General features: G+C 39.6%; 1 protein-coding gene across 2 annotated transcripts in view; it reads right to left on the reverse strand.

The window, feature by feature from the left end:
• Positions 1-3,163: 3,163 nt before the first annotated feature.
• Positions 3,164-25,756, reverse strand: part of EGFLAM (EGF like, fibronectin type III and laminin G domains) — a 240,501-nt gene continuing 217,908 nt past the window's right edge. For both annotated transcript variants that reach the window (XM_089687830.1, XM_089687829.1), the window contains 5 exons: positions 19,149-19,227; positions 14,398-14,541; positions 11,759-11,842; positions 9,793-9,896; positions 3,164-6,907 (listed from right to left, as the gene is read on the reverse strand). In XM_089687830.1, the coding sequence (XP_089543956.1) occupies positions 6,753-6,907; positions 9,793-9,896; positions 11,759-11,842; positions 14,398-14,541; positions 19,149-19,227 (566 nt within the window). In that variant the 3' untranslated portion in view covers positions 3,164-6,752. The remainder of the gene's footprint in view (positions 6,908-9,792; positions 9,897-11,758; positions 11,843-14,397; positions 14,542-19,148; positions 19,228-25,756) is intronic.

Genomic DNA, 25,756 nt, shown 5'->3' on the forward strand with positions numbered 1-25,756 from the left:
TAATCCCAATTTGACCTTCCAGTTGCCACAAATAATTTCCAGCCGGTTGTGTTACTTGTAAATATTAAGCGGCAAAGAGACAGACAGCAGGTTTCAGCTTTCACTGATAAAACACCAGTAAGTTGAAATGTGATTGGTTTTCAGTGGGTAACTGCCCATTTATTGCCCTTTTATTGGTATTTGTTGTGATCAGATACTGTCATTGCACTGTGCATGGCCTTGATGTTGATGTCTACAGGCCCTATAAAGCAGCGCATAGTCCAGGCTGCCATTATTCCCAAAGCTCAAGATGACCTTAACAATATGTATGCAATTGAGCATGGCTGAAAAGCATGGAAATTGGGTCTGTCCTCTTTGGAGGAAATGTTGCTGTAAAATGAGGTAATATATGCAGATTTTATTAGTTCTTGCAATATTTTGTTTTGTTAAAATCATTCAGGTATTACAAATTTTATTTTTTTATATTAGATATAAGAAAATTATTTTTTTGCAATGTATGAAAGAGAATCACAGTCTGGTCATAATTAATGTTATGTTCTGATAGTGTTATGTTTTTCTACTGAATTATTTTCTGCTCATCTGCTGTGATCTGAAATATGCACTGTAAATATTTGTTGAAATATTCTTCAAAATAGCTAAAATAAATAAAAGGAAATATAGTGTGTATACCTCAATGAAATGTGATTTGCCTACGTTTTATTTATTTTTTTCTCTTCTTCCAATCATTGTCTCTATTTTTAACTTCTGGTAAAGTCCAAAAATGTATTTATTTTTAAAACAATAGGTTGGAGAGCCCATCTAAACTACACTGTGGGGTTGATGTATGAAAACTGAAGAGTGCAAAATCAGGTGCTGCTCTGCATAGAAACCAATCAGCTTCCAGGGATTTTTTTTTTTCAAGTGCCTGATTAAACAAGCTGAAGTTAGAAGATGACTGGCTACCATGCACAGCTGCACCAGATTTTGCTTTCATCAGTTTTAGTAAAATCAAACCCATTGTGGTCAAAGTTTAACATCTGTGTGAGCTTGTTGGACTCATTCCAAAACCATGGACATTAATATGAAGGTGGTTCCCTCTGCTGCTACAACAGCCTCCATTCTTCTGGAAGGTTTTCTCTGGAGCTGGTGCCCATTCATCAAAATAAGATTTGTGAGGTCAAGTAGTGATCTTGGATGAGAAGACCATCACAATTGGCATTGCAAATTATCCGTGAGGTATTCAGTAAGGTTGAGGGTCAGGGCTGTGTACAGGCCAGTTGAGTGCCTCCACACCAAACTCATGAAACCATGTCTTTATGGAGCTGACTTTGTACACAGGGGTACAGTCTTAATGGAACAAGGTTGGAAAGCAATGCAAATACGCATCGTATGGTGCACACATGTATGTAAACATAAATTGTACCATATGTGTAAAGTATCATCGCAATAATGCTAAGGATTATTCATGGTTAACTCTAAACTGATAACCTGTGAACACTTTTAAAGTGTTGCCTATAGAGAATTTTTGGTACTATATTTTTTTGCAATTTCACAGACGTGAACAATTTTAAGGCTTGACATGTTTGGTATCTGTTTACTTGACACAACCCCATATTTTAAAATGCAGACTTTGTGTGTTTAAAAATAAAACATTGCCCCTGTAGACACATGGTTAACAGTACTCTGACTGGAAACCTCAACCTCAATGAGTTATAGGACTACCATGCACTTTTGGCCATATGGCATATTTCACCTCATCTAATTTGTCATACTACACAGTTGTTGGCCAATTTTCCTTACTTTAAGGCCTCAAACACACTGCTGCTCCTAAACGTGAGTTTAAGAGCTTTTGTTGTTTCTTGCCAAAGCTCCTGAACCTAACTCAATAAAAGCCTATGCATGCATGCTCACGTAGGCTTTTATCAGAGTTTTTAGCATCAGCAGAGTTTAGGGGCAAAGAAACCGAATGAGCCTGTCCAACAGTATGCATTAAAAACAGGAGTGCAGTTAGCACACATTTGCAAATTCATGCGTAAGCTGCAGAGCCTCTTCACGGTACCCCAATATTCTGCAGTTCCTGAGACCCCCCCCCCCCCCTAGTAGAGGCACATGTGTTAAATGGATAGACCGAGGGCAGGTGAACCTGATGGAGCCCACCCCTCCCTAAAGGTACAGGAGCGCACTGGACACCCTGCATATGGCACAATGGCAGCCAGTGTGCCCCCACACCAACAATGATTGGTATTTTCGGCATTTCAACAATGCCAATTTAAAATTCTGAAATTGAGGAATGGTCACTAGGACAATAATGGAAAGGTAACTCTCTCTAATTTTGACACTGAAAACAATAAAATAATAGATATCTAACCCCTCATCACTGCTTCCAAAACAAAAAAAAGTTTTGCTTTAAGATGCACTGTGGGGTCAATTTACTAAAGGCAAATAGGTTGTTTGCAAGGGAACTTTTCCAAGAGCTTAGTGAATGAGGTGAAATTTCACTTTTCAAAGAATATCAAATCATATCTATGGAAAATTAAAAGAAAACAAAACCCACAATTTTTGCTTGGATGATGGACATCAGCAGGTGTTCCCTTCATTCACTAAGTTCCTGGGAAATTTCCCTTGCACAGTGCATCTTCCCATTCAAAGTGAACAGTCTATCTGCCTTTTAAGTAAATAAACATCTAACACTAACAAATAAAGTGATGCTATCTCCATAGCTGTGCTGTCAAGCAGGGGTCTATGAATTCAAAATCCCTTGGCAGATAAAACATCAACTTTGGGAAATTCTTGTCCATCCAGTCCTGAGATCTACACAACTATAGAACACAGTACAGCCCTGTCTTACAGGAGAAGGGACTTTATCATCCTGTGCCAATGTTTCACTCTTTACAGTCCCACTGACTGGAGAGCAAAAGGAGAAGCAGCACACTCATGAGAATATCTCTCTGTCACTCTGATCTCTCTTTCTATCAACATGCCATTACACAGCAGCACTCCAGACAGGCTCCCTGTGCTGCTTCCCCCTTACTGAGCTATGCTTTACACACTATACAGAGGCTGATGACAAGTCAAATGAATGCACTGCTTGCATTTATTGATATAATAATTAAAACACAGCTGCATTGATGTGTGTAAAACCTTGCCAGGTTTTAGAAGAAATAAAAATAGCACATATACAATATTATGTATTAACATTATTTATTTGGTTGAAAAACAAACATGGATAGACAAGAAATGTACAAAAGTATTAAGGTGGGGAAAGACGGGAAATGAAATGGACATTAGGACACAAAACATATTTCCATATAACAAACACATTGGGGAAATTGTGCAAAAAGTTGTTACATTCTAAAACTCTACATTACATTTGGTCAAGTGTCCTATAAAAATATATACATGTACAAAATGTCTAAGTCAGGTCTACAAAGTGGTGCAGGAATCAGATCATGATACAAAATCTGGGGAAGGTTATAAGTAAACCCCTGTCTGGATGTCCGTAAAATGTTAAACAGATGAGTATGGGCCTTTGGTCAATAAAAGAAAATAAAAATATTATATACTGTTTCATCGAGGTAGAACTTTTTTTTTTTGCGAAGTCCTTTAAACAATTTAATTATTAGTAAATTCCATGGTGTCAGCTGATGGGAATCTACCACCAAAAAAGTAGTATTTTGACTTGCAGCAGGTCAATAATCACATAAAATATTGCAATTATATTTGCTAGAGTAATACGAGACTCACTCTTGGATCGTGCATATGAGCGGAAGGCTCTACTGCTCCTCTGAAATGCATTCCCCAGAGGATCACTATTTCAGTGAAAGCTTAGAGCTAGTTTTTAGGCATTCAGGAGGCCCAAGGGGGAATTTGGTAAAATACTGCACCACAACTTTGTGCCAAGTGTTTGCCATATGGTTTCAATACAGTCCCATTGACCTTATTGGGCAAGTCTGGCACCACTTGCCAAACTCAACACGTCAAGCGGCCACCATGCCTTATTGAGGGTGAGTGGTCAGGGGTCTAAAAATCTGGACCAATTGCCTGTTTTTACCACCCTCCAGCAGCCCATGTAAAATAAACTCGGTCATTTTCAATAAATATTTGCATTTTCTGGTTTGTTCAGTTAGAGAGCTAAACATTTAAATAGATGGTGTCAGTAACCAGTCAAGCCCTATAGTGCATGTCTCTTAATTGTGAGGCTCTGTTGTGTGATCCAGTTATGCACACTAGGAGACCTGGAGACAGAACATGTTAGCAGGAGTTGTGGAAAGTGACAGGGCAGCAATCTTAGGGGATTTCTCAACTCACTCTTGGCCCTAGTTTCTCAATTGTGATGTACCTGTTTAATCTACAGAGATTATCAACTTCAAAATAATTCAAATAATTAGTTGCAGAGTCTGAGGGACAGTTCACACTACATGTGTTTCAGTTGCTTTTTTTCTGCATCCAAAATGCACAGAAAGTAGGTTATATGGTTGTCAATGTCATAGTTCACATCATTGCTTACAGTTCCAGTGAGTTCCGGTTGCAGAAAAAAGATTTAGAACATGCAGCATTTTTTCTGCACACAACTGTACTGGAACGTGGTAAAATGCATCACAATTGCACTAGAATGCACATGTCCCTATTTAAATTGAAGAAGAAAAGAGAGGAAAAAATTTCCTGGAATGCATAAAAAATGCACTCTAACGTGTCAAAAAACGTGCATGTGAAAACACATCCGGAATTCATCTGGACTGCGTTTCTATAATGTGAACCAGCCCTAAAGACAACTAAAGAAAAGAGGATTAGATTGCTTTCCAAAATAAAAAATCCAAAGCTTGGCTCCTGCAGTGGAAGACACTGAATGCTTAGCTCTCCTATGATGAATCTGAACTCGGCTGTCTTCCAGCAGTACAGCCTTCAAAAAATCTTTAGCATTTGACATCTCCAGGGTTGTTGGATTCCTACATCTCCTGTTGTGTGCTGTGTTTCCTCCCACAAGCCCATGCATTACTACTCCTATTACGAGTCCTTTGGAATTGTAGGGGTCAACAAAGGAACTATCGTGTGTTGTGGAGTGAGGGAGGCATTTGACTCTTCTTGTAGTGTTGAGTGCCATAGGCTTTCCAGGAGGCTGTACTGCTTGAAGATCCACCACCAGAGAGGTAAGTGCTCAGTGTGTTCTACTGCAGGAGCAAGAAAGTCATTATAAATTACATTTTTGTTTGCTGGAAGTTGCTAATGGTAGCAAAGAGTGGTCCCCAATTTAGTTGCAGCAAACAAACTAAACCCTGGCATTAGAGCAAGAAGATCCAGTCCCACTGGCCAACCACTAGAAGGTTCAATATCAGTAGTGTAGGCAGGGAGAGGGCATAAATACTTGCATGCAACCTAGTGAAGCTCTCTTTCCCTCAGGATCTTGCCTGTTGGAGGAGGTGTAAAGATGTTACATCCTCAGCCTGCTACCCAGGGAGGACGCCCACGTACTTAGGAGACAAGGTTTGAGTCTTAGGCCTAAGCCTTCTGGAGGTGTTTTTTCCCAGCAAGTGTGGAGCCAGTCCTAGGAAGAAGCACCAGTGAGGAACTTTGGCTGGTGGTGCCTGGAAGCTGGCTGGCCCTTACAGAAAGTCTGAAGTCTCACCCAAAGAGTTTACTGTTACTTCATCTACTCTTCATCCTGGAGTTCAAGTTCACATGATGTCAGGTAGGTTTATAAGTTCTTTACCTGTGAAGGCTGAGAGTAAGATTATTATTCCGCTACTGGAGTTTGCTATACCCTTGGGGGATGTCTTGTGCCCTAACCCTTTTCCTTTATTGTACAATAGAACTTCTTCAAGCAAAAGATCAGTTGGATGGAAGTCAGTCAATCAGTTGCCACTGTTAGGTCAGTGAGTGCCTTGCAGTCGCTCTGGAACTGTTTAACCCTAGACAGGTTAGAAGGGTCCAATACAACCAGATGCTCCTTCAGGGGTAGCGCTACAAACATTACAATCTCAATTAGATGTGTCAACCCTATGTAAAACAAGGACCTACTTAAGAAACTTGTTTAATTTGACAGATACTTTCACTACATAGCAATTGGTATTTTTAAATATCAGCATTTGTACAGTTAGTTGTTCATTTTCAATTTAAGACTGAATGAGGCAGGATCTAGGACCCCAGTGGTGTCACCAATCAGGATGTAAAACTTCTGCATTGCCTCTGTGTTCTTTGGCAGCTTCTAGTGAGCTTCAGTCATTAAAGGGTTGCCAGTGTAATGCAAGATAATGAGAAAGATCCTGGTGGGGTAATTAGATGAACAATGACACATACATAAAGATGACCAGATGAATGACCATGTTGTTCTCTTACTAAATATTGCACAGGTTGCTGTCAGGTATTTGGGAGAGAGCTGTTTTGATTGCACAAGGGAAGGATAAGGTCCATTATGTTAGGCCCAGTGACACCTATTTCCTCATTTACAGTACATTACTTACAACTGACAAAGGGGTGATCAAAATCTTCGACTGACTCATCCATATTCTGAAAACTATTTTAGATTTTCGGGGACGGAAGTGAGAGAAAGGCACACACATCTCTCTTGTTAGTCACATATTCTGAATCTCACACTAATTGAGACTTTAGAAAATAGTTCAAGTTTTCTTTCCCAACAAAAGGAAACATCTGGTAGAAGATTCTTTTTTGGTTGTGGTTGTTCTTGAAGCATATTTGGAATGACACGGATTGCAGATTGTCCTTACAGTGCAAAGTCTTCCTTTGTTCCTTGGTTTCAAGCATCTTAACGTTCATTCCTATTTAGTTCCGCAAGTGTTGATGTTTTTTCCGTCTGATGCGTCTTCCACTAGTGACACGTGGTAGTCAGTGGAGAGGGTGAAGTGAGAGATGCAACCTATGAGGCCTCCAACATACTGTCTGTTTGTGTGTAGGGCAATCTCTTTCATTCCACCTAGCAAAGAATGAATTAAAATATTAGAGCAAAAAGTAAAATTAGTCTGCTGCTATCAAGGAAACAATGGTTTAGTCTGAAAGCTCAGCCACATTGTGTTGTATAGATAGAACTATAGCACATGTAGGCTTCTACTTGTGATTCTAAGCAGGCAGGGAGAACGTATAAATATTTGGGTGTGGCCCGATGAAACTCTGTTCCTCTGAGCCTAATAGTTGGTGTGTGCTTAATGTTTTGTCTTCCTTTGCCTCCTGCCTAGGGAGGACACCCATGCATGTGCTTGTGAGACAAGTATTAACATATATACCCAATAATCTTTTTAGGGGTGACAGCACTGCCTACATACAAATAACAATGAATAGCCCAACATTAAACATCAAGAATAATCAGCAAACAACAGTCCACGATTCTTTATTGTTCCACACTTGTTCACAGCAATCCACATTCACTGTGTGATCCAGCTCATAGGAACATTACATTAATATGATGAAATGCGTAGGATGGAACTTCCAGTGACGTCACATCTGCTTCCTGTGAAGCACACGGCCACCATCTTGGATGTGGTGTTTTTCATTCTTACAAGGCTATAGATGGTTTTAATGATTGTAAGTGCAATATTCTATATTTTTTTGTCTAATAAACAATACTTTCACTATATAGAGCCCTCTCTCCCTCTGATGCATCGTACTTGTTATAGCATCTCTGAGTTATATAGCAACACTGGGGGATTGGAAGGAGACCATTTAAAGAGACAGAGCTGCATACTACCAAGATTTGGTTTGGGATCACTGTGTTGACTCATTTGGTAAAACAATGGGTCAATATGATGGTCCTTTTGCTATCTGGAATGGTCCCATCTTGGAGTACCATTTTACCAGCACTTCTTTTTTACAGTGAATGTGGATTGCTGTGAACTCTATACACCTAGTGTGAAATTATATAGAATTGTGGATTGTTATTTTCTGATTATTTTTGATGTTTAATTTTGTGGTATTCATTATTATTTGTATATAGGCAGTGCTGTCACCCCTAAAAATATCAGTGGGTATATATTTTAATAGTTTTCAAGGTGACTTATCACTTTCAGACAGCCACTACCCTTTTTTCAGGTTGTATTTATATTGTTTTGGATTACACACTGTAGTGCAGACATATTTTTTGATGCTTGCGAGACAAGGCCCGAGTCTGGGGCCAAGGCTCACAGTAATCTTCTGGAGAAGAATGTCAGGACAAGGGAGTGTGCTTCCACCCTTAGAGGCCTAGCGCATGCTCCGAAACGCGTTGCTATGCATGCTGGTCCACATACGTCATCACACTGACATGGACGTCGCGCCTCAATATGCTTTCCAGATGCCATCTTTAGAAGACTACACATGCCGGCCGACTCTTTCCTACATCCACGGTCTTCCGAGTGTAGATGCGGCTGACACAGCATGGACACAGCTGTCTTCCCATCTTTCTGAGCTTGCTTTTATTATGCAATATATGAGTTGTTCTACATTTGTTAGCCATTAAAGTTACCTATACTGCACTTAGAGGTGCTTCTTTTCGTCTCTATTCTATAGAGAGTTCTGCTACTACTATATGAGGCTTGCCCTAGTGCTATATGGACTTCTGTAGCTCTACATTGGATTTTTGGACTCTTATAATTCTTAATAGCTGGGTGGTAGCACTTTGCGATCATTGTTCTCAAATTGAGTTTCTTGCTCTCCTGATTTGGACTACAAATGGCTACTCCTATTCTCATTTCCATGACATAGGGAGGAGATGTTCTACATTTCATGAAGGTATCTTGGAAGACTAATATCATTGTTTGAGATATCAGTTCAATGTGCAGAAGTTAGGATACTGGAGTTTTAGCAGGACCAATAGGTATTTTCCTGTACTTGCAAAAAATTTATTACAGGCTACTAAGCTGTAATATGCTTTTTCCTAGGCTGAGATATTCTTTAAGGGAAATGGTGTTCCTAGAAGGAAGGCAGTGTCCAGTAGTGGGCTGACCCATGCCTAAAAAGCTATTCCTAAATGAAAAACAACATCCCAGAGCAGTTAGCTCCTCTCTCATGTGAATGTCATGGCTTGATTTTTATTTTGCACACAGATGGCAAAAAATAACAAAAACTAACAGTTGTTTTACTACCTCCTACTCTATCCAAAATGTAAAAAATGGTTATATGTAGATATACTTTAAGCCCTGCCTATTGACAAAGCGAGCAAAATCTCCAAACAGCCAGTAGGTGGTCTTCCTTGTTCATTGGGTAGGCAAGGATGCTCTGGTCATGGAGGGAGTCCAAATGCTTGTTCAACAGTATGTTTTTCTTAAATTTAATTTGATGTGTCCTATAATACAACTTCATTTATGTTTAGGATAGCTCTACTATTAGGCTCGTAAGGGTGAAATACGTTAGAGTGGGGCAGCCAGTAAGTGGGGACACTTTGGAGTTTATTTACTAAAGCCGGAGCGCTTAAAATCCGGTGAAGCTGTCCATGGTAGCCAATCAGCTTTTAACCTCAGCTTGTTCAGTTAAGCTTTAGCAATAAAACCTGGAAGCTGATTGGTTTCTATGCAGAAGTGCACGAGATTTGGAGAGAACCAGCTTTAGTAAATAAACCCCCTTGTGTGTTTGTGCTAGCTGATTAAACTTGTGCTGCTTTATCAATGAGCAACTCAGTGTCTGGTGATAGTGGGACCAAGGCATACTACCTTGGAGTCAGCATCTGGTTTGCTTGAGTGACTGAAGCTGAGGAGGATCAAAGGAGAATAGAGCAGGGCCTCTTTTTGCAGACATCTATCCATGTTCCACAGTCTACGTGTGTGCTTATTGTCTGTGAGTCTGTATATATCATACTCAACCCAATCATAACCTAACTTCATAAGCACTCACCAACATAGAGGTCTCCATTAATGTTTAGTTGTCGCATTAACCCTGGAGATTTTCCTGTCCTGGCACCATAGTCATCCACTGTCACCTTTCCTGACTGTCCATCTCTGGAAGAGAAAAGTGATAATGAGGGGGCAATAGAAGCATTATTCTGTTCCAAGAAAGGTGCACCTTGCCTTCTGTCCCTTTTTGTTCACCCCATTCTTATCCCTCTCCCTCCATACTCCTTTCTAGGGAACCGCACTAGACACCTGATCTGGAGATGTGCAGTTTAGTCTGATCGTTCAATTACACAGCCTTGAAACTGTTTGAGACTTGGTACTATATATTCCTCGATAGACAAAGAGAAACTCCAGGCAAACAGATCAATAAATAGAAAAACGAATTGTAAATTTTCCCTTTTTTCTTGCCAAAGGATTTGTAATCCTGTTAAGTCTTGTTATTTACATACATTTGCCACACTCCACACCCAGTCTGCTAAGACACTCTCTTCCTGGTTCGCCAATGAATGAATTTCAAAAAGAAAAGGAACATTGAAGAAGGAGGTAAGATGACAACTTGTTAATTATGTATTAAGCCTTGTACACACAATGAGAATATCGGATGAAAAAAATGCATTCGGAGCGATTGTCCAATAATCTATTTCAGGGCTTGAAATTTCCACTCGCCTGCTCGCATTTGGCTAGTGAAACTAACATGGGGGGTGAGTGTGTCCCAGGCACCGCATTGGAGGGTGGGGACGGGTGCTACCAGCAGTATCAACCTGCCCCGAGCTCTATGTTGAGGGGGACGCACTGCTGGTGCCGCTCTTCAGTGACCGAAGTGATCGCAGTTTCACTCCTGTCACAGGGAGCAGCTGCTGACACTTGCTGGAGGGAGGACAAGGCTTTCTCCTCCCTCTTGCCTGTGGGGGGCAATAGCCGGCACTAAGGAGTGAAGGCAGAGTGTCCTTCCTCTCTCCCCTTGTCAAGTGACTTATCACATGACCGAAGGAGGGAAAGAAGGAGAAGCTGCATTCACAAGAAGATCTGTGAGTACAAGGGGGAAGGGTGAGGTTACACTTATGGGGACACCTGATGTAAAGGGGGGCTCTGATGGGAACACCTTATATAAAGGGGGACTCTGATGGGGACACCTGATGTAAAGGGGGACTCTGATGGGAACACCTTATATAAAGGGGGACTCTGATGGGGACACCTGATGTAAAGGAGGACTCTGATGGGGACACTTATTTTCATTTTATGTTTACATTGTTTTATGTTAACCACTTGCCCTCTAGACTCTATTAAGCTATTGCTGTTATGTTTAAATTGACATAATAAAGATATGTTATAATTGCTGTTTTTTATATTTTGGACACTTTATTCTAAAGAAAAATGTAATTTCATAAGCTTTAAGGGGGCGGGGTTGGGGAATGGGCCTGGGGTGGGGTTGGAGGCAGACCTGGTTTGGTGGGGCAATTGATGGAGAGTAAGGTTTTTGCCTGGCTAGTAGGTCTAGACTTGAAATTTTAAGCCCTGATCTATTTATTAGGACACAGCTTTCAAGAGCTAATCACGACAGTTCATGTAAAAATATCCGAAAGGGCAAGCACAAAAATACTTTTTTTAAGATAACAGAATGAATGATTTTCATGTAATTAGTATAGTATTTGTACAAAAAAAAATTGAGTGGCCAAGACCAGGCGTGCTCCGAAACGACAGAACACAATACATTACATTACTTCCGAAGAATTTTTGTAACTTTAGTAACCTATACGTTTTCTATATGAGACTAGCAGCAAACAAAAAAAAAAAGGACGATCAATTGTCCGATATTCTCATCATGTTTATTAGGGTTAATCCTCCTGGCTAGTTTAGCTTTAGGAACTGATATCCACAGGACATTTTTTGGAAGCACCACTATATATGTGATAACTAGAATAGTTACATAGTTCTAAGCTGGCACAAAGCAATAAGAAGGTTCTAACCGTACAGCCTTGACCCGGTGCCATCGTCCATCATTGAATGTACCGTTCACCATTATGGAGATCATTCCACTGCCCAGGTTATAGCTGCAGGAAAGAAAAGAAAATAAAGTACACTCTTCTAATCTTGGAGGGTTTGCTTTACAGAGCACAGGCTGGTTTGAACCTAGCCTTAAAGCAGACCTTCTATTAAATAGAATCTCAACTCACTATAATGGCATGAGCAACCCTAATGCAAAAATAATCTCAAATGTTTCCAAACACTTTAGGGAGGTACATTCCACTAAAATGGTCTTTTTTAGATTCAGTGGCTTAGAAAGGGTTACCAAATCAGTGAGAGGGGAGATATGAACTGTTTATTGGAAGAAACAAAATGGATTTTTTCCTTGCAGACTAGAATACCTGCAGGACAATCACAAGTGGGACGTGGATTTATTTCTTAAATAATTACTAGCATTTTCAGTCCCTCCACAATCCCATATTTTTCTTAAAATCCATTTCTTTAAGTTTCCCCCATAGATCCCCTTTTTTTAACTTTTTTTTTATTTTTATTTTTTGTCATCAGGAATGAAAAAGTATTATCCCATAGATGGTATTAATAATATTCTATTTAATGCCCTTTACAGCTATATATTCCTTCTGATCATTATTTATATTGCACACGTTAGGGTTAACTTTTAATAAAATTGTATTGAATTTTGAAATGGTAGGTGCCCTGAGGTGTACCTTTTACAACATCCTTGCATTTTGCTTTTTGACTTTATTATTTATTGTCAATTTTTATTTTATGTTAATCACTTTTCAGTTGTGTTTTTCACTTTTCATAGTTTTTCTGTTGTGAATCTCTTCACCCATCAAGGTTATTTTCTAGCACCTGTCACTAATTGGCTGGTTAATCTACTGAATTGCCTGATGGGTATGAGGAGGAGTTTCTTTTTTAGATTCATTTATTTGGTATATATAAATGTAATGTCCTGACTTGTACTTTATGGCCATGACTAAGGCTTATTGCTGAAAAATGTAGGCCATTTTATTTGCACATTTTACTCGTTCAATAAAGTTTACTAAATATACATAAACAGCGCAAAAATAGACCTCTAAATAAAACAAAACTTTTTTACATAAAGTGAATAATACTAATAAATATATCATAAACCATAAATTAATAGTGAATGTCCCCAATAATAATAAACACCAAAAGTCCGTGTAAGATGAAAATAGAAATTTCCAAAAATTCTTCAAATGTAAAGAAGCTTCCACCTTCCACCCGTGCAAACCAACATCAAATGCACTCATCAAATATTGGTGAATGAGATTAAGGCCACTCACATGTCAGCAACTTTAAAAAGCACATTTATTGAAACCATGGCCTCCAAATGGAAAACAAGCACTTTACAGCCTCCTAATTCAGGAATCCCACATCACAGCCACAGGATAAAGCAGAGGATCCACACAGAGATCAGCACAGTTCCCAAAGTGGCCTTAATCTTTGCTTTTAATTATATTGTTGATTGGCAATATTACACTATTTGAGGTTTTTTTCTCCCGGTTGAATGGTGGAGCCATTCTGATGGTGAAGAAGTCCATAGAGTGGATGCTAAAGAGGGTTTAGGATCCCTTTAAAATCCCTAAAAGCTTCTCATTCACCAATATTTGGTGAGTGCATTTGATGTTGGTTTGCACGGGTGGAAGGTGGAAGCTTCTTTACATTTGAAGAATTTTTGTAAATTTCTATTTTCATCATACACGGACTTTTGGTGTTTAATATTATTGGGGACATTCACTATTAATTTATGGTTTATGATATATTTATTAGTATTATTCACTTTATGTAAAAAAGTTTTATTTTATTTAGAGGTCTATTTTTGCGCTGTTTATGTATATTTGGTATTATTTGTGTTTTTCACATTGCACAGCTGAAGTTTAGACTTTGTAGTTTTTTATTGGCGCAGAAATAGTTGTCACTTTAATAAAGTTTACTGTTTGGGAAGATGAGTGCCGGATATACCCATCCTCATTATTCAGTTGCATCTGTGCTGGGAAGACACACAGAGCCAGAGCACCGACATTCCACCTGCATGGGGATTATCTCTGGGCGTAGCACCTACTTGTTCACATCTAGTTTGAACCAAGCCTTAAAGCAGACCTTTCATTAGATAGAACCTCAGTTTTTTTTGCCAGCCCATCCCTCCAGCCCCCCCAACACAAATGTCTTTAAAAAACATTGCTCAGTGAAGAACTCCCAAACACATAAAGAGAAACTCCATCTTCCAAGGCTTCGCTGAAAGTCAAGGGTAATGTCAACGTGCCTCCTGGAAAAGCTCGGTGCCAGAATTAACACAGACCAGCTCATCGCAGGCATGTATTCTCATGGGGTCTATATCATCTGGATTTGCCAGGAAGCATGGTGACATCATCCATTTGACCGGTGACATCACCCATTTAACTGTGTTTGTATGCAGCTTGTCTGTGCTTTTCCTGTTCTTCGGCACATTATTTCTGCTCCATTTACATGTCCAGAATCTGGACTGTCTCTGCCTGACCTGCCCATTTGTCTGAGGACTAAAAAACACCTATAAACTCCAAGGCAGAAATTATCTTGAAATACCTAAATAAATATATCACTGAATAACCAAACATACCTAAAAACGAGAGTCCCCTCCTGGAGGCCCAGCGAAATAAAGTCACTGTTTGGTCTCATAGGGCTGTCCCCTCTCCACATAAGAAGTCCATCCTTCACGGTTGTCTTAAATCTCATGAAGATGTTTGTACGAGATCCAGAAACTCTGGGGACAAAAATAAATTATATTTACTGCGTGCAAAGTACACATGGATTAGGTTTTTCTTTGCCTTAGCTTATACAGACAAGGCCAGCATTTACAACACATTTAGGGAACATCAATTTTTCATGATAAATGTCCTTCAGCTCCAGCCCAAGTCAGGGCTGGATTTACATCTCAGGAGCCTATAGGCCCCCCCCTCCTCCCATTCAAAAAAGTAGACAGTAAGACTGCCTTTTTTTTCTTGATAAAATATTTTTATATACATATTTTTCTATGTGTAAAGATGAACACTGTAGACTATGATGTACAGGGGATCTCTTCTGTAAGGTGGTCTCTAGTCACCACAGCAAACATCCTCCCCCCCCCCCCTTACATCACAGTCAGCAGCATTCCTCTTTACATTAGGGTCCACAGTGTTCTCTCTTACACCAGAGTTCCCCTTTAAATCAGGGTCCACATAGGTCCCCTTGCACTGTGGGCGGGTGATATTGCATTGTGTACACAGTGACCTGTTCAGTGTGGTCCACCCTCCCCCCTCTTCTATGTGCAAGACAGCTGTGCAGAGACACCTCCACTTTGATCACTGATGGGGACTCACTGCCTGTGCCCTCTCCGCTCTGCCTAGAGAGAGCCTGACTGTCCCTGGCCCGGACTATTCTGCCCCAGTACCTACTGGAGAGGGGATGGTCCCTTCACTGTCTCTGCAGCCGAACTGAGCCTTTCACACCTGTACCTCCAAGGCAACCACACCCCCTTCCGAGTCCGATCCAATCACTGCAACTCTTTATTCACTTATAGAGCCACTTGATCAGCTGCTGGGGACCAGGAGCCGGAGGAGGTAGGGGAAGTGATCTGTGTGCTGTAAGTGATGCCTATTACTCGCTCTGCCCAGCAACATGTTTTGGCGCCATCTGCACCAAGTTCACTACAAGCAGCTCAGCTGCAAGTGACAGACCTTTATTTTCGGGACTCCTTGGGACAGCTGTAAAAAAAAAAAAAAACTCAAACAGATGGGTGGCCATCTAGGAAGGGCACCTATAGGCTCATGCCTACAGTGCCTATTGGGAAATCTGGCCCTGGCCCAAGTGATCCTGAAGGTTACTAAGCGGAGCTCTATACAAACCAAGTATACCTAATCTAAACACTTAAAAATATCTTGCTGCACATGTTCCTTCGTTGTCAAAACATTCCGGGCTCATTAAAATGGGTGCAGAGGCATGCAGCATGCAAAAACTGTATTTTTTCATGCACCCTAAGCAACGTGGAGTTGCGTGCAGGGATGGGTGTGCAGCCCTATGCAGACAGTGTGCATTTGGGGCTGCGCACCCCTACCTGTATGCCTGTCAACTGTGCATATGCGGCTGAGTCCGTAGAGCCACTGTTTCTTCATCTCCTGCATGCAGCTCCTTGGTGCTCCAGGCACATAGAAAACATAGCACTTGTACACAGGGGCCTTGGCGCTCATGTGAATGAGCCCTTACAGTATATTGTAATCCTAAATCACAGGACTAAAAGTGATGAATAATCCCAAATTTTGAGAAGTTTCACAAATGAAAATTTTGGCGAACTCTTTCCATGGATATACTTGTTCCAATGATAACTGAATAAGAAATAATTTTCTTAACTTTGAAGAGATTTCCTGTTGTTAGATATAATTCTAGTTTTCTGTTTTTCGTTAATTCATACCAGCACCTTTCAGAGGGTGACAACTCTTACTATGTTCAGCTTTGGTGCTGTCACCCAAAATTGGATTACAAGCACTGCTGTAGTCATTGCAGTAAAATTGTGATGCTGAAGTGCACACACAATAACAGGACATTTACAAAAGAACTTTAGAATGTGCACAACACAGAGAGGAAAAAAGAACAAAGTAAGGAAAAAAGGTTTTTAAGCTAAAAAAAAAATGTCATATAGTGCTGTAGAAAGCTACAAAAAAGTATTCTAATGTGAGAATTTGGTTCTAATTTTTAAGGCCTCAAGTGAGGTCATGCCCCAAAGGATGCTGGGTAATATCAGTTCTAACTTTGCTCATCGGTAAAGAAAATAGGGAATAGTTCGGCTCCAACATTGTAACTTGTTAACCTGCATTGTATTCCGGACTTTATTTGAGGTCCAGAAAACCGTAATATAATGATATTTAAATTATCAGTACTGTGCATCTTCATATTTTATTTAATTTATTTATAAACAATATAGGGTCTGAGATTAAAAATCCAATTTCAGTCTTTGCAGATGACACCAAGCTGTGCAGTGGAATAACGTCCTTACAGGATGTCTCCAATTTACAAGCCGACCTCAATGCACTGTGTAATTGGGCAACTATGAGGCAAATGACGTTTAACCTCCCTGGTGGTATGATTATTTCAGATTTTTGGTGCTGAAAGCGGTACCATTATTTTGCATGGAAATAAGTAGTTTTTTTATTGTAGGCTGTAATTTTTAGGAATAACTCACTGAAATCTGTCCAAACAAGAGTCTATTAAACAACCCGGGTATGATAAAATTTGAAACACGAAATCATAAATTATAATTTAATAAATAATCATAAAAAATAATATTATAATAATAATACATTTAATTCAATAATATAATCAAACCGAAAACACTGAAATTTGAAATATAGCGCCAAGTTCGCACATCACTGAGCAATGTCGCAAAATCGTTTTCAGTGTCTGATGACGAATTTCCCCACAAATCATTATCACTGAATTCTGCAAGTGGTTCTAATTTAATATCGCTGTTCTCTAGCTGATCTAAACCCGCTTTTGACCTAAAGGGACACTTTTTGGACACCATGGACGTTTCTCAGTTTCCAGGCAGAAAGAACAGACAAAACGCAGGTAGGGCGCAGGACAAAGCACTCGGGACAAAATGTATGTGAAATGGTTTGAAACAGCAATGTTTTACTATGAAAAATGTGTTTTGAAAAAAATTAAATTTTTTTACATTTTCAAATTTCCCGCCGCCGCCGCGGCCGGCGGCGCCTGTACGTCCCGACATCACAGGGACCGGAACACAGAAGCCAGATGCCGGCATCGGCCGGAGGAGATTGCCGGGGACGCTGCAGGGGACACATCGCGGGAGCGCAGGACAAGGTAAGCGCTGCAGGGACTCCCTATGCAGCGCCGCATGGTAAGCCCGAGTGTAGCTCGGGGTTACCGCTTTTGGCACTGACATTTTACCCCGAGCTACACTCAGGAATACCGCTAGGGAGGTTAATGTTGATAAATGTAAGGTTATGCACTTGGGGGCTAAGAATATGCATACATCATACATACTAGGGGGGTACAACTGGGGGAATCAATGGTGGTGAAGGATCTGGGGGTTCTGGTAGATCACAAGCTTAATAATGACATGCAATGCCAAGCTGCGGTTTCTAAAGCGAGCAAAATCCTCTCTTGTATTAAAAGAGGTATAGACTCCAGAGAGAGAGATATCATATTACCCCGGTACAAATCATTAGTAAGACCTCATCTGGAATATACAGTTCAGTTTTGGGCACCAATTCACAAAAAGAACATTGGGGAACTGGAGAAAGTACAGAGAAGGGCAACTAAATTGATACAAGACATGGAGGAGCTCAGCTATGAGGAAAGATTAGAGGAACTGAATTTATTCTCTCTTGAGAAGAGGAGATTAAGGGGGGATATGATCTCCATGTATAATACATAAGGGGGGATATGATCTCCATGTATAAATACATCAGTGGTTCATATAGTGAACTCGGTGTACAGTTATTCACCCTGAGGTCATCACAGAGGACAAGGGGACACTCTTTATGTCTGGAGGAAAAGAAATTTAATCTCCACAGAAAGGTTTCTTCACAGTGAGAGCTGTGAAAATGTGGAATAGACTCCCTCAAGAGTTGGTTCTGGCCAGCTCAGTGGATTGCTTTAAAAAAGTCCTGGATTCTTTCCTAGATACACAGAATATAACTGGATACTAACATTTATAGGTAAAGTTGATCCAGGGGATATCTGATTGCTTCTCGGGGAATCAGGAAGGAATTATTTTCCCTGCAAGTGCAAATTGGATCATGCTTTGCTGGGTTTTTTTGCCTTCCTCTGGATCAACTGTGGGTGTAGGATTATAACTATTTTTTTTTTTAATGTTTGAACTGGATAGACTTTTGTCTTTTTTCAGCCAGACTAACTATATATATATATATATATATATATATATATATACACACACACATTTAGTCATACCCAACTCTCTGTACCATGTCTATGCTAGAATTTTCTTGGTGAATCTTTAACAAAGGAAGTGGTCAGGTCTTTCCTTAATCCTCCCTTATTGCTCAGGCATGGGGCCAGTACGTAAAATGTGATAACAGGTGCATAGCCAATTTATACATACTAGGGCCAATTTAAATAGAAGTCAAGTAACCTACTAGCATGCCTTTTGCGTTTGAGAGGAAATCCAGGATAGCATGGTCCTGGCTGAGATCCAAACTAAGGACCTGAGTAGTGCAAGGCACTGTAAGCCAATGTGCTGCCCATGGATCTTCATAGTCAATACCATATCAAGATACTAGGAAACCCAGACAGGAATAAAATTGAAAGCAGCAAGGGATCTACCCAAATACTTGACCATATAGCAGCACTTACCTTTTTAGAATCTCACGGTTGTCATATATAAGATAGCTACGTCCAATAAACTGCGGGATTTCAATGGCTTCTGTAATAACTAAGAAGAACAATTATGATTCTATTTTATCTGCCCCGGGTCATTGTGGTTCCTAAGTGTGTGTGTGTGATGCAGTAATACATACTCTATAAAAGGTCACTAGTGAAATCTGTGCATTATAGGAGCCAATTAAGGATGAGTGAAATCAAGAATTCTTATTCCCTCAAAATTTTTGTAAAAATGTGTTGAGGTGACAATTTAAAAGAATGGCACCTCAATGCAAGACAGTTTGTTGTGGCAACGGGTTGAAATGTGCTTTTCTCTGCAACTACTATATTTGAAGACTCAAAGTTGCATTCTAGGCAAAATATTTTTATATGATTTCAATTTCATATATGCAAATTGATTTCCCAGCCAAACTATCCAGGCGTGTGGTCCAGACATCTCCACCAAACAACACATTCTGAAGACTACACTGCAGCTAAATTGCATGTACAGCCAAATCTTTTTTTTTAGTTTTGGATAGGATAGTGAAAGATTAGAACCCGTGTCTTTTTATTGTTGTTTGGTTTCCCTCTTGGTAAATTTGCCTTCTCTTTCTGTCCCATTGTTAATAGGACACAAAGTAATTGGAAATCCAAAAGTTTACAGTTGCCATCTAAACAAGGATAAGGGTAATCTTCCAATGCGGGTGCCTGTTTCAGTGCCAACTGTCTAAGAGGGGATTTCTTATCACTTTGGAGAGATTTCCTCTCACTTCCTGTTGAGTCCCTAGGACAGAACGTGAAGGTAGATCTTTCTAATGGGACGCAAACAGCAAAAAATTAAGTGTGAGGGGTTTTAACCCTTTTCTACTCCACCCTAAACTGAAAAGAAAGTTTGGCTATAAATACACTTTAATTGTGCCTATGGTTAGAAAACATTGTATTACTATGTAAATAAAATATGTATTTTGAAAATACACAAATAGCCAATTCCAGTCTGGACACTTTTACCCCCTTACTGTCCAGGCCAATTTTCAGCTTTCAGTGCTATCACACTTTGAATGACAATTGCACGGTCATGCAACACTGTACCCATATGAATTTTTTAGCATTTTTTTGAGACAGATAAAGCTTTATTTTGGTGGTATTTATTCACCACTGGAATTTTTATTTTTTTTGCTATGTAAATGAAAAAGTCCAAAATTTTTTTAAAAAAAAGCGTTCTTATAAAATTTTGCAAATAAATAATATTTCATCATAAATCTTGGCCAAAATTTATTCCGTTATCTTTTTAGTAAAAAAAACCCAAATTAGTTTATAACCAAAAATTATAATTTTTAAACATTTTTTTTAAATTTTTATTTTATTTTTTTATATTATTATTTGTTTTTTGTTTTTTTACATACTGTCACCCTAGCAGTACAGTGTCACCATGGTGACACTGTACTACTTGTGGGGGGGCGATGAAGATTTTTTTTTTTTTTACACTAATTGCTTTTACACCCATAAAGGCTGTAAAAGCAATAATTTCTCCTTCTCTCTGGCTGCATTCTTGCAGCCATTGAGAACTACTGTGTGAGCTGTGATTGGTCACAGCTTGTCACATGGTACAAGGCTGTTGTGAATAGCCTTGAACCATGTGACCTCTGTGATCATTCACAGATTTCACACGTAGTAAGCAATGATGTCAGAAGTGACATCTTGCTTACCACTCTGCATGTGATCACTGATTGGCCAATTAGTGATCACATGATCGGGACCTCGCACCGACGAGCGGTGTTCCACTGTGTCCGGAGGACACATCGGGCACCGGATCACAGTGCTGCGCGTTCCCAGGGAGCGCACACAAGCAGGAGGCGGGGAGGCCTTTTATAAACAGCCACCCGACCCTGCACTGCCACTGTCCGGCCGTTTATATACAACAGTCGGGACGGGAGGTGGTTAATACAGGGTAACCACTGACATAGGTTGAGAGCATAGAGAGCATGTGCATAGAGAGAGCACAGCAGAAGCTGTTTATCTTCAGACTCTCTCACGTTAAATAAAAGATTGTCTGAACAGAAGAGCAGGGGGTATAAAGCAGGCCATAGATTATGTGATCTTATTTCCTTCTCCCATGGGTGGATGGAAAGAAAATCGCTTGATTCCCCCATCAACACATTCAGTGTTGATGGGGGAATTCCTCCCACAGCAGTACTGTGTTCTGCCAGCAGGGAGCCTTCCAAACAGCTAGCAGCTAGAGCCACCAGTGGAAATCACGTGAAAAAAAATCAGACAGGCTGGTTGTACCCAATCCAATTGATGGAAGGAGCGAATCTCGGCTGTCCCAGCTGAACTGGCCAAGATCGATCCATGTAAGGCTGCTTTACTGACTCCAGCTCTTGTGGGCATAAGTTTCAGCTTGAGCTACTAAGCAAACAAAGAACTTTTTTCAACAAAGGGACTAAGGGAATCCCTCAAAACACAAGCTCCACCAGCCGGTTGCACATGCAAATACAAAACAAATTTGCAATCTTTCACATGTAGCTAAGAAAAAGGAAAAAATATTTGCATAAAATGCATTTTTAGTCCTGGCCATAATAAAACAATAAATATAAATCCACAACACTCTACTTTTAAATGTCACTAGTTATAAATACAGTCATACAACTTTTTATTGTTTTATATAGCTATGAATTGTCTCAATCACCTCAATTTGTTATTTTCCTTTTCTCCTTTTCAACTCAGTCAGCTAAATCTCTTTTGTTTGTTTTGGATAGAGTTGAGAATGGTGAGAACCTTTGTTCAGTGCTCCTAGCAGTCTGTGTTTACAATGTAACAGGGATGCGATTTGAAATATGTCCAATATGGACACAGATGGCAACAAATACAATATTTTAGTACAGTAATGAAGAGTTAGGACACCTCTGTGAGGTTTTTTTTTATTTAGTGAGGAACTAAGTGCCTTTTCTTTACATGCAAAAAAGTGATATATTCTGCCTTACACAAACAGTGTATCTTCTATGCAATAAAATATAAATAATTACTCAACCATTTAGTGTGCCAACAAAATAAAAATAATACAAAAAATGTTAGCTGCCCCTTGGAGTGAAAAAATCACTCGTGACCATGTAATAAAATAAGGTATGGTGCTAAATATACATAATAGGTGAACAATATTCCAACTGCGATAGAAACATAAGAAACCTAAAAGTGATATAAAATAATGAGTCCAAAGTCAAGAACAAAAACAAAAGTCCCTCAACAGGTTGTAGATCAAAAACTGTGGTGCATAATCTTCTCGTGCCAATTAAATTGCTCCATGCAGATCCTTTGTGCTCCACCACCATAAGACAATATATTGCACTTCCCAACCATCCATGACCTCTTAATTAAAAGAAGGTCTAATGCATTTTGTGTCCCCAAAGGTTTAGAACATCAGTGTATATCTTCACAATGGTCTCCCTGTTGAGCGGTGCTAACATCTTGAGCGGAGTGTATTAGTGCAGAGGATTGGGTACCAACTAATGTGAGTGCATATTTGGTTGATTGTATTCATTTCTTTTATAAACATACTGTGAGACATTTCTCCTGGGAGACCATTGAGAAGATATACACTGATGTTCCAAACCTTTGGGGACACAAAGCGCATTAGACTTTCTTTTAATTAACAGGTCATGGATGGTTGGGGAGTGCAATATATTGTCTTATGGTGGTGGAGCACAAAGGATCTACATGGAGCAATTTATTTGGCTCCAAAAGATTATGCACCATTGTTTTTGATCTACAACCTGGTGTGGGACTTTTGTTTTTGTTCTTAATTTTGGACTCTCACTTTTAGATTTCTTATGTTTCTATCACAGTTAGAATATTGTTCATCTATTATGTATGTTTAGCACCATACCTTATTTTATTATATGTTTTTTTTAATTGCTGTCCGTGTATTCCCAACCCTGGTATGCTGTCCGTGTATTCCCAACTTGGTGGCCCTGGTGAAAATCATCTGTTTGCAAACACAGATAGCATTAAAATCTAGAAGTTCTAACACCTCCCCACTCTATCCAAAACTAAGAAAAGAAAAAAAAATGTTTGGCCAGGGCTGGGCTTTAATGCAGGCCATAGATGGGTCGAAAATCGGCCGATTAATCGGCCGAAAATAAAATCAGCCGATTTTCGGATCGTTAGTGGGCTAATTGTTTGGCCATTTTTCGGTATTTTGGCAGATTTTTTTTTATCGGTAAAGTTGGAAAGAAATCGGACAATTTTGCCGATCGGCCGATTTTCGCGGCAATAATGGGCAAATCGGCCGATCTTTTACCGATAAAAAAATCTGCGCATGAGCAGTGACCTGCAAGAGGAAGACAAAAAGAAGGAGAAAAAAGAAGAAGAGGATGAAGAAGAAGAAGAAAAGGATGAAGAAGAGGATGAAGAAGAAGAGGAAGAAGAAGGGGAAGAGAAGAAGAGGATGAAGAAGAAGAAGAGGATGGAGAAGAAGAAGAGGATGAAGAAGAAGAGGAAGAAGAGGATGATGAAGAAGAAGAGGAAGAAGAGGAAGAAGAAGAAGAAGATGAAGAAGAAGAGGATGAAGAAGAGGAAGATGAAGAAGAGGATGAAGAAGAGGAGGAAGAAGAAGAAGAAGAGGATGAAGAAGAAGAAGAGGAAGAAGAAGACAATGAAGAAGAAGAGAATGAAGAAGAAGATGAAGAAGAGGAGGAAGAAGAAGAAGAAGAGGATGAAGAAGAAGAAGAAGAAGAGGATGAAGAAGAAGAAGAGGATGAAGAAGAGGATGAAGAAGAAGAGGATGAAGAAGAGGATGAAGAAGAGGAGGAAGAAGAGGATGAAGAAGAGGAAGAAGAAGAGGATCAAGAAGAAGAAGAAGAGGATGAAGAAGAGGATGAAGAAGAAGAAGAAGCAGAAGAAGAAGAAGAAGAGGATGAAGAAGAAGAGGAATTCCAGTCCGGCAAAAAATGTCCCTGCAGAGAGCTCCGCTATTTCTTTGACAGTTCCTTGACATTTATAGCGGTTGCAACATTGTATCTATTTGTTTCCGAATAAAAACATCTGTATCCTAAATGGATACAAATAGATACATTGTTGCAACCGCTATAAATGTCAAGGAACTGTCAAAGAAATAGCGGAGCTCTCTGCAGGGACACTTTTTGCCGGCTGTAGACGGGATGAAAATCGGCCGATTTTTTTTAACCGTTGCTGGTAACGTTGGCCGCTTGAACAACCGATTTTTCGTTTTTTTTTCAAAGAAAAATCGGCCGATTTTCGACCCGTCTATGGCCTGCATAAGATGCATAATCATGTTGATGGCTGGAATAGGTTACATCAGAGTCTGAAGTGTCAGAAGGGAGAACTGTTCCTTTGGCCCCTACCATCCAACCATTCAAATTCTACCCTTCTTCTCCTCATACTAAACCAGACACTTAGGGGTCTACTTATAAAAAACATACATAGGAATTCTCTTCTGGTCAAAGGTTCTTGAGCTATTGCTTTAGGCTAATTTCTCTTCTGGTTTAATGATCTCAAGCTATTGTTTCAGACTATATTCCCTTCTGGTTGAAATGTTCCTAGGCTAATTCTTTGGGAGATGTTCTCTTCTGGATGAAAGTTCTTATGCTATTGCTTTAGGTTATTATTGGTCAAATGTTCTTAGGCTATTGTTTTAGGCAATTTATATCTATTGGTTGAATGTTCTTAGGATATTTCTTTAGGGTATCTTCTCTTCTTAATATTATTACGTTATTCTTTGGTGGTACTGATGAGTTTATTCTGATGGAGGGGAAGCCTCCCTGCTGTCAGAATGCAATAGTTCCACAGAATGGATTTTCTTTTCTACCTCAATGTGTGGATGGGGGAATCGATGCATTTTCTTTCATTCAACTTGCTGATTGACCAAAAGAAAATGAATCATGTTTGCTGTTGAATGTTCCTAGGCTATTGTTTTAGGCTAGTTATGGTCAAATGTTCTCAGGCTATTGTTTTAAGCTATTTTCTCTTTTGGCTGAATGTTCTCAGGCTATTGTTTTAAGCTATTTTCTCATTTGGCTGAATGTTCTCAGGCTATTGTTTTAAGCTATTTTCTCTTTTGGCTGAATGTTCTCATGCTACTGTTTTAAGCTATTTTCTCTTTTGGCTGAATGTTCTCATGCTACTGTTTTAGGCTGTTTTCTCTTTTGGCTGAATGTTCTCAGGCTATTGTTTTAGGCTATTTTCTCTTTGGCTGAATGTTCTCAGGCTATTGTTTTAGGCTATTTTCTCTTTGGCTAAATGTTCTCAGGCTATTATTTTAGGCTGTTTTCTCTTCTGGTTGAATACACTTAGGCTATTTTCTCTTCTGGTTGAATATTATCAGGCTATTCTTTTATGCTATATTCCCTTCTGATTCAAAGGTCTTAGGTTATTGTGTTAGGCTATAATCTTTTCTGGTTAAATGTTCTTTGGCTATTTCTTTTAGCTGGCAATAGATGGATCGAAATTCGGCTGGTTCAGCAGAGCAAATTTTGATCCATCTATGAGCAGGCTGGTTGTACAGACATCAATCCATCAACTGACTTTTGTACAATCAGCCTGTTGAAAATTTTTCACTTAATGAGTGCTGCCGGCTATAGCTGGAGGTA

Source organism: Staurois parvus, unplaced genomic scaffold, assembly GCF_062004578.1.
Source record: "Staurois parvus isolate SC_StPar_1 unplaced genomic scaffold, SC_StPar_1.0 ptg000438l, whole genome shotgun sequence".
NCBI classification, from domain to species: Eukaryota; Metazoa; Chordata; class Amphibia; order Anura; family Ranidae; genus Staurois; species Staurois parvus.